The sequence below is a fragment of the Pteropus medius genome, unplaced genomic scaffold (assembly GCF_902729225.1).
Source record: "Pteropus medius unplaced genomic scaffold, Ma_sr-lr_union100, whole genome shotgun sequence".
NCBI classification, from domain to species: Eukaryota; Metazoa; Chordata; class Mammalia; order Chiroptera; family Pteropodidae; genus Pteropus; species Pteropus medius.
Window position 1 is genome coordinate 29,000,645 of NW_024340696.1, and position 14,069 is coordinate 29,014,713.

The window sequence follows — 14,069 nt, forward strand, 5'->3', positions numbered from 1 at the left end:
AGTAAGTAGCAGAACCATAATGTGAATGCAGGCAATCTGGTTTGAGAGTCTGGGCTCTTAACTACTACATTATGTATTAGGCAGATACTATAACAAATGATTCATGTATAAAAGTATTATAAAAAATAATAACAACAAAATATTTTTTTTTTCACAGGACCCTGTTCTTTTCCTTCATAGTATGTATTACAATTTTTGGCTAGACATTCAGGTTACTAGTTTACTGTTTGTCTAGGGCAGAAACAATGTAAACTTTGTTCACCAATGTTTACCCAGCAAATTCCATAGTGCATCAAATAATGTAAGCGTTTTATAAGTATTTATTAAAAATGGATAAATTAATGAATCTCTCAATAAATCAGAGAATTTCAGATAGACACTGTGATAAAAGTTATATAATTTAAAGCAAATTTATTAGAAATAGTTTTTAATAAATATTTGATTGCTATAGTCACAAGAAAAACACTTCAAATAGAACTACAGTTTACAGGTTACTTGTAAAAGACTTATGCAATTTCATGGTTTGCACTTAGCACATTTAGAGATGAAAAAGAAAGAAAAAAACGACTGAGGTTTACTCTTACCACTGTGCACACAAAAGAAGGTAAGAATCCACAGGAGTTGGTATAAGAAACATCACTGTCTTTAAGTATCTATTCTGGAAAATTGTTTTGGTACCCTATGTAAAAACAAACTGTTTGGGGTAAGGTTGGGGGCAGGTTATAGGGAAAATTAGTTTTCAGTGGTTACTTAGAGAAGTGAATATCCACTGAGATTCCGTGAAGTTCTCAATGGCCTAATTTACAGTAAACCTCATCTCCTTAGTGGCTGTGCCTCTCTTGGTGCCTAAATTCACTCTGGGGAAGTATCTAATTTATATCTTACTAAAAGATTACCATTTGGAACCTAGTGCCTATTGGCAGAGAGGATCTTTTGAAAAAAACAACACTCAGCACTTCTTCAAGGCTACTTTTACCCTCGGTTGTCATGACACACAGAGTGAACACACTTGTTTTGAACCCTAGAGGATGAGTGAAGTCTTCTCCATATGTCCCCTTCCTGCCTGCAATAACTTGGGCTCCAGGATGATTGAGGGAAGAAGCTATAGGAAGAGAGACTTAATGAGAGAAGGGGAAAAAAGAAAAATAAATAATTTTTCTAGGTATTGAACATCTGATCTAGCCAATGGGGCACTAAGATCATACATGGCAGCCATGATCATGTCTCCTTATCTACTTCCACAAACTCTAAATCTAAGATAGAAAGGAAGCAATTCGGGGCTATAAACCAAGGTACCTTCACACTTAAAATATCCTTCTAAGCCATGGGTCTCTTTCTTTATGCATATATGTACATATTATGGTGTCTTTCTTTAATAATGCTATAAACAAGGCTTTCGTCTAGATTTCTCTTTTTATTATTAAAATACTTAAGTGATAGTTATTCATATTTTTATTTCATTTATCCTTGTACCTTTTCACCATTGCAGGATTGTAAAGATAGATCTTCATAAAGTGTCTTTCCTTCTCATGATAACCATAAAAAGGCCTGAAATAAAAGAAAAAATATATTGAATTATTTTCATCATTCAAATATGTAACAATATAATTTATTGTCTTAATTTGATTCAGCTGGGCTAATTCAATCTTACACTCCAAAAATCAAACAATAACTCCTTTCTAATTGAACCTACCACAAGTTAACATATAAAATATTGAAATCTGGTAATTTCTTTTAAAAAGTTTAAAAATATCACTTAAAAAACACAAGAGACAAAAAGAAGCAGCATATTATTCACACATTAATTTCAATCATCATGAGTATTAAAAAGTGGCTTTTTTCTTTAACTCTGACCATGTATGAAAAAAACAAAGACCTTTCAAATACCTTCTCCCATTTCCCATTTTTTCGGTCATAAACTAAAGTTCTTCATCAAAAAAGTCCTTTAGTTAATAGCATTTATATCACTTTCCTTAATCATCTGTTTATTATTAATTTTGCCAGTTCATTAGGCAGAGACAATTTATTATATATACGTATACATACATGTATGTTTATGTGTGTGTATATCACACATCCAAATCAAATGAATCCTATGAAAACTATGTAGACATGAACTTAAGATACTGAAAAAAACATGGACTTACTTAAGAACCCTAATTATGTTGAGGCTGGGTTTTTCTTGGGGCATCAGCTGGAGTGGGGAAAGGGAGAAACAAAAATCTACATGATAGAGAGAGAAACAAGTTCTCAATTCGAGATGAAATAAGTTGGGCTATCATGTCATATCATTTCAGGAGGATCCGAAACTATACCAGTACATCTGATATTTAGACCACCATTTTCAAAGATGATGTAATTAGAAAGAATATGTGAACAGGTATGAATTTGGAGATGAAATAAAAAGTTTTATATTTGCTTAGAATTTCTCTATAAATAAGGGGATGATTAAATCTTTAGGTGGATAAAACCTTTCATTTTTAAAATATTGTCCTCCCATGACTGACACTAGATTGAACTTATTACTAGGGCACCATCTCTCTCTGTCATGTCTGACAGTGTAGCAGACATCAAATACAGAGTAATTTGAGAGTGGCATCATTATTTTGGGTATATTTAAACAATTTTTTTAGCTGTTTTGAGCTGTTAGATTAGAACCATCTGTATGACTACTAAAAAGCAATTTCTATTTCAAAAAAATCCAACTATTTACCAAGGTCTAAAAGGCTCTTTATGTCATCCTTGTCACTCACTCCAATCTCATACCACTCTTCCTTTTTCCCTCCAGCCATTCTAACATTTCAGCCCCTCTAACTTGATCTACTCTGAAGTAACTTGCTATTTCCTCTGCCTGGAAAGCTCTGTCCTGAACCTTTGCATGACCTGCTTGCAATCTCTTTTGTGTGTGTGTGCGTGCGTGCATAAAAACATATATTTATTATGATGACATTAACAAAATTCAGTAAGTTTCAGGTCTCTTCGGGTCTCTGCTTAAACAGACCTCCTAAGAAAAGCCTTCTCAGACCATCACTCCCTATTCCTTACTCATCACTCTTATTTACATTTTTTTTTAAAAATAACATTTACCACTTCCTATTCACACCATTTTTGTTGCCGTGAAAGAAAGACACATTACATGAATTATCTCACTGGCAAATTCAACTCTTAATTCCTCCTGCTATGGTATTTTTCCTATAAATAAATGTAGCTCTCTATCTGGAGACATGAGTTATCTTTAGCCAGATAAATGGGGGGAAAAGAATTAAATCTTCATTGCTGTGGTCCATGTTATCTTTGCTTTGTTTGGTTTTGTTAATAATCTTTAGGTTTTTACATAAATTCAAAAACTGAATATGTTGACTATCAAAACTCTAAAAATTCTTTGTAAACCTAGGATTCTGTTTTCTTAGCTACTGCCACAAAATATAGCTTGAACTCTATAAATTCAGCTTTCTGCTTCTTGTGGCCAAGAAAGTGTCTGTAGTTGATTTTGCCAAAAATCTCAAAGACACTTTGGAGCAAAAGAAAGTAGAATAGAGCAGAGTTTGAGGGCAGATGTTTTTATGCTTAAAAAATGATTAGAACTTACTCAGATAATTAGAGTAAGTTAACATAACAATGAGAAGGAAAATGAGCACAAACAGGAAAAAATCTCAGTTAATTAACTTAGATTAACTTAAAATCTCTTCATAGGATATTTTCTAGAATCCTATAATGGCAGCTAAGTATCAAAACTGAAGCCTATCCTACTTCATGGACATCATAAGAAGGCAGAGTTCTTTGGAAAAGACAATAATACTGGGAAAAATATAAGTTAACAGGAAAAGAGGAAGACCAAATATGAGATGGACTGACTCCATAAAAGAAACCATAGGCTTGAGTCTATAGGAGCTGAGCAGGGGTATTGAGGACAGGACATTGTGGACATCACTCATTCACAGGGTCTCCAGGAGTCCAAGCCAACTCAATAGCTCCTAACACACAAGTGGCAAGGAATCCCAGAAATTAGCCTAAGGTCATGACATGGTCTTATCTCTTAAGCCAGCCTCAGGATAATGCATAGTCTAGGAAGACTGGAATCAAACTGTGTACAAAGTATAATTTGATAGCTAGATACAACCTTGTCTATCTTAAAGACGTAGGGAATATTGAAGGAATAAAGAAATCACAGAAGCTAGAATGTATGGTAAGGGGAAAGGGGATCTAGGTAAGAAAAAACCCCCCAAAATACTGGAATAAGAGAAAAAGGAGAATAACAGCCATAAATTAGATTGAACAGCTCATGTTTGCCCCAGGTATCCAGATTCATAACTCAAAAACATGGCAATGTCTTTAACAATTACCTATCAAAAATATAGAAAGACTAGTGACTAATCATTTCACTAGGCTGTCTAGAGATTCAACTTTGAAATGAGAATATGTATAGGAAAGTTTTTAAAAACATTAAACATAAAAAAGTTAGAATATAAAGCTGATGATTCTTTTAACATAATGGTTGCTGTTATAGGAAGGGTATGAACTTTACTTCATTCATTGATTTAACCAAATAGTTATTGAGCCCTATCTACTAAGTTCCCAACACTGTATAAAATGCTAGACATATAATGACGAACTAGACAAGCATGGTCCTTTTTCTAACGACGCTTACCTGCTGGTGGAAGAAACACATAACAACTAAGTAAATAAACAAAATATTAAAATAATTATTAAACTATATTAAGTACTCTTAAAGGAAACAAAGAATGGGCTGAAATACAGAATAATAACAACAACCTATTTTAAGTATGAAAGTCAGAGAAAACACCTCTGGTGATGTGAAAGATTTGAAGGACTGGAGAAGGATAGAGCACTCAAGGAAAAGAAATTCTATTACAAAGTTGGGAAAGAGCTTAGCACATCAGAGAAACTGAAAGACCAGCATTTCTGCATGGAACATAGTGACAAAGTTACAGAAGTAGCAGGGGTCAGATCACATAGGCTGTGGTTAGAATTTTTTTCTAGGAACAATATGAAGTCACTCAAGGCTATTAAAAGATTTTAAAAGGATCCATTTTACATTATAAGAGTACTTTTGCAACTCTGGAGTGAGACAAGGATAGAAGAAGGGAACTGAATTAAAAGGATACCATGTGGTCCAGAGGAAAACCTAGATTAAGGTGGAAAAACGTATATAGATTTAAGATTTCCGCTGGATTTCGTACAGACATATCGATTCAATATGCTCAAGTATGAGCTCCAAATCTTTCCTGCCAGCCTGTTCTACCTGCACTTTCCATTCTTTTAGCAGCACAGACTCAAACTTTTGTAGTCATCCTTAACTTCTCTCATAACCCTCATCCAATGAGACAGCAAATCTTGTTGACTCAACCCTCAAAATACACCCAGAAGCTGACCACTTCTCACTATGTTACCCTAGTGCAAGCCACTGTATTTTCTCACCCAGAAAAATGAAACAGTTCTAATGCTTTCCCTATGACCTATTCTTAACACTGTTGCTAAAGTAATTCTTTTAAACTAGATCATGGCTGTTTAAAATCGTGCAATAGCTTACAGTGAAAGCCAAAGTCCATAAGAACAGCCTACAGCAGTGGTTCTCAAACTTTAGCATGCAACAGAATCATCAGAAAGGTTTTAATAACACATACTGCTGAGCCCTTCCACCAAAGTTCTGGGACCCAAGAATTTACTCTAAGTTCCTAGGTGTATAAGTCCAAGTCCTCTAAGAAGGAGATGCCAAAATATGTAAGAAATTTATGAGTCCTCAAGTATGTTCCAGGAATAGGCCTGCCTTAGTATCCGTGCCATGCTTAGTCATAGGCTGGGAGTAGTCTACGGAAAGCAGCTTTAGCTGCTATGGGATAGACGAATTTTAGCGTAGTAGCTAGGGCTGTTGTTCAATCATGCTCCTGTTTTTGGAGATCTGAGAAGTACATTCTCATGGCTATTAAAGCAGGTAAAGCTGATGTTGGTGATCCTGGAAACCAAAGTACAGAAATCGTACTTTGAGAACCACTGGCCAAAATGATCTCCATCCTCTCATATCTCTCTAACCTCATTTTATCTTACTTGCCTTTACTCCCTCCATTCCAGCCACTTGTCACTATACTGTTTCTACTCCCTCACCTTTAAGTCTGCTCAAATGTCAAATTGCTTGTCAATGAGACCTTCCCTGATTATCCTATAAAACAGTGCTACCAATCTACTTCTCCACATCACACTACTTACTGATCCTTCTCATACTGCTGTACATCTTTTGTTCTATAGCACTAATTATCATGCAATGAATAAATAAATTTCATTCTACAGCCATAACACCCTGAATGCGCCCGATCTCGTCATAAATTTATTTCATGTTGTATCTACTTGTTATTTTCCATTTCCCGTTATTAGAATATAACTTCCATGAGGGCAAGGATCTTTGTTTTTTTCACCAATATATCCCAAATGCCTAGAACACTGCCTGGCACACAAAAGGTGCTCAATAAATATTTGTTGAATGAATTACATGAATTTCTACAGTCATGAAAGCAAAGAAATGGGAAAGGTTAAAACAAAAAGCACCATTAACCATCTATCTTTCACTGCAATAAAAATTAACTTTAAAAAGTTCTATCAGACAAGACACAAAAGAAAAATGAAGAGTATATTTGACCCTAATGTTTTCTTTTAATTAGAACGGCAATGGAAATACAAATAGAAATTTAAAAAGATGATATATACTTACATTCCTGATACTAATGACACTTTGAACACGTGCTGAGCAGTGGAAGATGGACTGCCTAAAGCCACATTCAGTGCTCTGTCGATACTGAATGCCATCTGAGAAAGATAGCTTTCTGGATGCTGTCCATAACCATCATATGGCACATAGAGGTAAGGAAAGATGCCATGTAGATGAAGACATGTCTTCTGACCTAAAATGTAATACATTACAAAGTTTAGTCTTGAGATGCATTTAAAAATTTTAACATTACAAAGCTCAGAATGCAAGTCATTTAAATGTTCTAACGGCTAAACAGCTTATCTAAGGTAAGGGTTGAAGAAAATTAACCCATAGTTATTAAAGCCACTTGTATTAACTAAATTTCATAACATTTAGGAGCATTTTATAAACATAAGCATTATAGTATGGTTTAAAAACTTTTGGAGAAAATATGTTTGAATATTTCACCCTTACAATCTATAACTTTTATGAACTTCACTGAACTGCCCTATAATTTCACTTAGCACAGTGTTAGGAAGCTTACAAAAATTCACTGAAAGTTTACTAAATAAATCAGTGAATGTCTGTCCTGGCATAAAAGTTTTCAAACAAGAGAGTTCCCTAAAACAGAGACAGCTCTGGGTGAAAGGAGAAAGTAAAAGCAGTTTCAGTGTGTGCAATTTTGCTATTGGGGTGGGAAGGGTAAAAATGAAATTTTGTTATTAGAAAAAAAAACACCAACACAAATCAAAAGAAAATCTCTACAGATCAATTGTCTGTAATGGACTTCTGGATATCTAAATTGCACATTTGGTGGAGTGGGACACGGAGGCACAAGAGGGGAAAAAACAAGCATGCACACTTCCCAGGAAACCATTATATCAGGCAAGGTGCAGATGGGGTAAATGGTGCTGACTTGCCAACACACAATCCAGCACAGCCATGATAAAGAAACTTCTATGAGCAAGAACCCACAAAAGAAGTGCCACAGAAACAGTAATGTATCCATGACAAGGTTAAGTAACAACACCATTACTCTCATGAATCTGGCAGGACAGTCCTGTCCTCTGAGCATTGTCCCTAGTTCCCCTTGGGTCTATGCCATTTGTCTATTTCAAACACAGAGGAGAGCAGCAGTGATGGAAGAACACATCTATTTTTCTCATCCTGTCACTCACTATTACTGTACTCTCCTGCCAACACAATCCTCAGGCTTCTTCTCCACCCCTTATCCTACTCTATTTCACTTGGCTTTTTCTTTTGGTAGGAAAGGAACTATTTGCTTGGTTACTATTTCCCATTTATAATTTAGAATGATTTATATAAAATGTATTGAAAATAGTTCTATGCTCCTGTGGTAACTTGTGTTTACACTTTTTATAATGACTAAAATCACCCTGTCTTACTCTGAAGGTACCGTTATAACAGAGTTAACAAATCTGCCAAGAGTTTTTCATAAATAAGCAAAATTGGAAAGACCTGTAACACAATAGAATAAAATTTGCACCCTCATAAGTGCAATATTCTGATGTGAACTATCAACTTTCACACTTGAAGAATTACCAATTGTGTTACTATCAGACCAATTTCAGTTTCTATTTTTAGCAGCAGTTATGCTACTTAATATCAAAGGAATGAAAAAACACTTTCGGTTAAAAGAAAATTCTTGGCTATTTAGTTTCATTTCTAAATACATGGTACTATTTCCTAAACACAGTTTAATTCTTCAAATAGAAAAAATTCAAATCATAGTGGTGAGCGAGTCTTAAGAAAATATAATTAGTTTACTAATGATCTACTTGAATACTTTTAAACATCTCAGGAAAAAAGGTTATAACCATTTCCCTTCTGTACATAAACCACAATTTGGTTAAAAGCAACTGGCATGCTAAACCATGGGGTAAGGGAGTTGGGGAGACAGAGAAGTATTTCCTTTTAGGTTGATAAATCTAATATCAGTAATTACAGAATTACTAGTATAGCAACATTTATAAGAAGTATTATAAGTTCCTAAAATATTAATTTTACAGTCCATATATATTAATAATGGAAATTTGGGTAAATTTTCATAAGACTCAATCATAAAATTTGAGTTTTACTAATAGTTTCTTTATAGAGAGGATGTTTACAAAGTTCATAAAAGTTTTTAAATATCCATTTTTCACATCTCCTCTGAAGTAGGGGCCAGAAAAATTATCCACTTATAAGCTTTGGAACTGCAATAATTTATGGTATATGACTTAGGAAAAAATCGGAAATGATTTAAACTAAGTGCCTTACATACATATATTTCTAAAACTTAGAATAACCTCGCAAGTATTACAGAGTTTAACTTTCCCAAAGCTAACTATTAAGTAATGAATCAGGATTTGAAAACTGTTAACAAAATCTAAAACTTATGCTTTCTATTTAACCATACTGGTTCAATTTTTAAAAGTTAATAATGGATTCCTTAATCTTTAATTCTTATTTTGTACTGTAAATACCTGTTTATCTGACTTTCCTATTTGATTGCAAATTCTTTGGGAGCTGGTGCTGTGTTGAAATCATCATAATAATTCCAAGGACCCAGCACACATAGTATGTGTTAAATAAATATTTATTAAATGAATGAACGAACCCTCAGCAAAACAGAGTAATTACTTAAGGGCAAAGAATGGCGTGAAAGCCTTTGAACAGCTACAAAAAAAATCTGAAAACAGAGGGATGCAGCTGTGTAATCCCATGGAGATAAAACAGTCTACCTCAACTATCCATCAGTTAGAATTCGGTTCAGCTCTGAGAAAATGCCTTAAAATCAGTGGCTTAGTATTAAATTAGTGGCTTCTCTTGCATAAAATAAGTCCAGAGGTGGGTAATTAGTATTAGGGACTCAGGTTTAGTGGCCTATTTAAGACGAACTTGTGACTTGAGTCCAGAGGCTTTTCCTCAATACTCCAAGGAGTTCAACATTCAGGGTTTTTAAAGAATGTTTTTATAAAATTAGCGAAAGCTATGCCATTTTGAAACATTTCTAGATGACTTATGATTGTTAAAGGATTTAGAATATTAACTATTTCTAGGTGACATGTAGATCCAAAGAAAGAAAACATCATTACTTTCTGAATATCCCCCCTTATTGTCATGTCAAACTGAATTAAGGCAACAAGTCCAGTAGGAATAAAATTGTCTTTGGGAGACTAAACGTATATATATAGGTTCCAAAAAGTTTTTAGAGTTTGAATTTTCCAATTTAACTGATGTTGCCTAATTCAGAAACTGCAACAAAAATTGTTTCAGGAAAGCTCCATGGAAACTTGTCACAGCCTAACTGCTGGTTTTTAAAGATACCATGACAAAACTTTGTGGAGTTGGCTACTTTCCAACTGTGTTTAAGTAGGGCTTCTATAACTAGGGCAGGTGCCTCTGTAACAGCCAGTATTTGGGTACTACCAATCTAATCTTTCATAGAACTTAGAATTACATTAAACATTAAGTCCTCTGTATTCCAACATTTCTTATGTCATTTTCCTACATTTTCTCTATATTTTAAGTGCCTGGATTTGGTCTCTTAATTAAAATATGCACTTAAAATATTATTAGTTTCTTTGTAGCAAAATTAACCTGTATTTTTGCAGATCCATTTTCAATAAACAGATAGACTAACTAACACATACCATTACTTTAATTCTGGGGTCTGCAAATATTTTTCTGTAAAGTGGCAGGTAGCAAATATTTTAGTCTTTATGGGCCACACTGTCTCTGATACAACTAAACTGCTGTTGTAGCCTGAAAGCAACCAAAGCAGTACTTAAGTGAAATGGGCATGACTGTGTTCTAAAAAAAATTTCATTTACAAAAACAGACAATGGGAGGGATTTGGTCCACAGCAGTTTGCCAATTCTAGCTCTAATTGATTAGATTTATCTTCCAGACTTTAAGAATTTAATGTCTTCTTCTTTTTTCTTTTTTAAAACAAGCTGATTGGTACCTGCAATCAAAATCATATGGCCTAAGAGTATGTTAGGAGATTGAATAAGACATGCTTATTTTATAATTTGCGAACCCCTCCCCCAAATCTCAAACTCAATCTATACAAGATTTTAAATAAAACTCTACAGAGTTATTAAACAAAAAACTTGGAATACAATCAGGAAATTTTGTATTTATGGAATTTTTCATATTTTCTTCTTTCTAGAATATCTTAAGTTTTATATTACTTTGAACCAAACAAAACTCCTCATAGCCACAAATAGAAAGCAAATATTATATCACCTATTTTAAAAAAAAAGAAAGCCTTAGAGATGTACTCTTAGCCCTAGAAATTACACTTTCAGAATTTATTCTAAACAAAAAATTAAGAATATACATGAAGACTGAGATATTAAGATACCAAGATAGTATTACTAAGTGGTGAAAAAATTGAAGACAATATAAATTTCCAAAAATAGAGGATTAGCTACAGTATCAGTACCATAGAATAGATTTATGGCTCTCACACCAAATCCTACTTGCTGCCTGTTTTTGTAAATAAAGTTTTATTAGAATGCACCATGCCCATTTGGAATGGTCTTGTGGATGCTTCTGCTACAGGCAGAGTTGAATAGATGAAGCTGAGACCTTATAGCCTTGAAAGCCTAAAATGTATAGTATGTGGCTCTTTACAGAAAAAGTTTGCCGATCTAAGCAACAGGTGGTATTGAGGTATTTTCCTAGCATGAAGGGGTGTTTATGATATATTTATTTCAGGTGACATTCATGTTTATTTCAGTTATAAAACTATAATACATTAAACCAGATAACGGGTGATTTCTTTCTTTTTTGCATATAAAATTTCCTAAATATTACACAATTTGTATAAGAGAAAGGCAGGAAGGAAGAAATTACCTACTTCTAAATGACCTAGAGATTTGAAGACAAGAACTAAGAACAATCACTAACTATACAAAGGGCATATGGCTATATCTTCATTTTTTCTAATTTGTAAATAATTCTTCGGAATGTCATTTATTCATGCCATTTTATTCCTTCAACTAAAGTAAACAGGATTTTATTTAGAATCATTGGCTTTAACTAATTCCACACTACCAGAAATATATTCTTCAAACACCAGAGGTTTCAACAATCTATTTTATTCATACATTTGTCTAATATATTTTTGTATTTCCAGGGCTGAAGATGGTTGGTTCCTTCATTTATAAATGTAGGCAAATTCTCAATTCCTTGAATAATTTGTAGGAGCTCATTATTAGGTGCTAGACCACAGGCTGCTCATAAGCATAGTCCCTGTTCTCATGGACTTTACTTTCTACTCAGATAAAGATGAACAAATAGGGAATTCTGTATCTGGAAGTATCCTATTAAGATTTGTGAGAATACAGGAAGGCTTCCCAGAAGTAGCAACAAAAGGGCAAAGTGAGAAAGAATGCTGCAGTATACACAGAAACCTGAAAGCGAAAGAGAACATGTTTCTGAACAGGAAAAATGTAGTTAGCATAGAGCAAGATGTGCAATGGAGAAAAAGGCTCTGTGTGTGTGTGTGTGTGGGGGGGGTGTAAAGTCTGTGACCTATCTGGATTTGCATTTTATAAAGTTCCCTTGTGGACACACTGTGGAGAAGCTGGGGACAGAACTACAACAGGAAGACCTGTTTAGGAGGCTGCTGGAGTAATTCAGGTGAGATGTCAGTAGATAGAGAAAATATTGAGTATTTAGGGCACAGAATAGAGAGGCAACTAATTGGAATGTGGGGATAAAGGAGAAAAAAATTAAAGATGGCCCAAATTTTCGGTTAGGTAACTGGATGAGTGGGAACGACATTCAAAGAAAACAGAGAAAGAAGAGTTGATTGATTTGTTTTGAACTGTTTTCAATTTTACATCTATAGAATTTCCATATGGATATTTATGAAGCACAATTAGGTACACAGAGGTGGAGCTAAAGAGTGAGATCTAGGCTAGAAAGACTGAAGGTATGAGCAACGACTGAGTAAGACTGCTCAGGGAGAAAAGGTAGACAAGAGAAGGGGCCTAGGCTAGAAACGAGAAATACTAATATTTAGGGGAGGAATAGAGGATTGTTATTTATATGGGATGTGAGAGAATGAGCCCCTGAGAGGGCTGCCAGACAGGAAAGGGAAGTAATAGTCAAGTGAATAATTGAGCATATAAGTATGTCAGTCATGGAACCAGAATTTCAAGGGTTCAGTAGAAATGAGTAAGAGAAAAAAAGCAAGTAATAAGGGGCTGGATCAGAGACTAGAAGCAGGACACAGATAAAAGTATAAATCCGCTCCTCCATAAAAGCAACAAGAACACTGGCAAATACTGTGAAAATCAACTTTTTCAGCACTCTAGGAATTAACTAAAGGCTTGTGACAATCTTAGTGTTTATTCGAAAAAACTAGTTGACTCTTAGCAAGAAGAGCAAGCTTTGTGGTGTTTTAACTTTCCACAGTCCAACCTTCCCCACTCCTCAGCTCCAGGGAAGCCTTGAAAACCAAAGCCTTGTAACAAGTAGCAGTAAAAACCAATAGCCAAGCAGGCGTTGGAGAGGCCAAAATAGATTTGGCATTCTCCAAAATCCCCATCCTCAGAAAACTGTCACTTTAACCTGCCTGGCAGCTCGCCGAAAAACTCTTCTCAGGGCTTGTCTTTATTTGATCAGACTCAGAGCTCATTCTATGTGTACAGTCCTATCCACAGCATTTGTGAAAACAGATAGCAGCCATTGTTTAACATCACAGTTGCCTGAGGAGTTTTACCAGTAGTGGCTAACAAAGGGCTGACCAAAAAACTTAAAAGGAAAAACTGAAGAATGAAATGTCCATAAGGGGCTTTGCAAAGTTCTGACATAGTCCTGAGAATTTAGAAGGCTATATACATGTTTGGAGCTGTATGCATGCTCAGGAAGACCTGAGAAGGTCCTAATCTTTCACTTCTAGCTGACCTTGAGGCTCAACTCTAACACAAACACAGAGTCTTTCAGCAAGAGCTGGAAGGAGATCTATTGGTTAAGGCATTTAAAGAAATCTCTGGCCAATCATTAACTGACAACTAAGCAGAGACTTCAAAGAATACAGACTGTACAGAATTAGCCTAGAAAAGACACTAAAGCAACAAACAGCAATATCGACAGAGCAAAAACAAATCCTGGGGGTAGGGAGGAATATGGTTTTCCTGTCACATTATTTAAAATATCTAATGTCCAACAGAGACTAATGGACATGGACTATAGGCTAGTGGTTACCAGAGGACTACAGACTAGTGGTTACTACTAGGGTGGGGGAGGAGGGGGGAGGTAGATGGAGTAAAGGGGGTCAAATATAGGGTTTAGGGGGAGGGCGAAGTGGGTAAAGAGGATCAAATATATAGTAGCTGAAGGAAAT

The 14,069-nt window shown here is 34.9% G+C and overlaps 1 protein-coding gene across 1 annotated transcript in view; it reads right to left on the minus strand.

Annotated features, from left to right (window-relative positions):
• REV3L (REV3 like, DNA directed polymerase zeta catalytic subunit) overlaps positions 1-14,069 on the minus strand; it is a 136,691-nt gene that overhangs the window by 84,743 nt on the left and 37,879 nt on the right. The window contains 2 exon segments of the mRNA XM_039870451.1: positions 1,474-1,548; positions 6,725-6,914. Coding sequence (XP_039726385.1) covers positions 1,474-1,548; positions 6,725-6,914 — 265 coding nt within the window.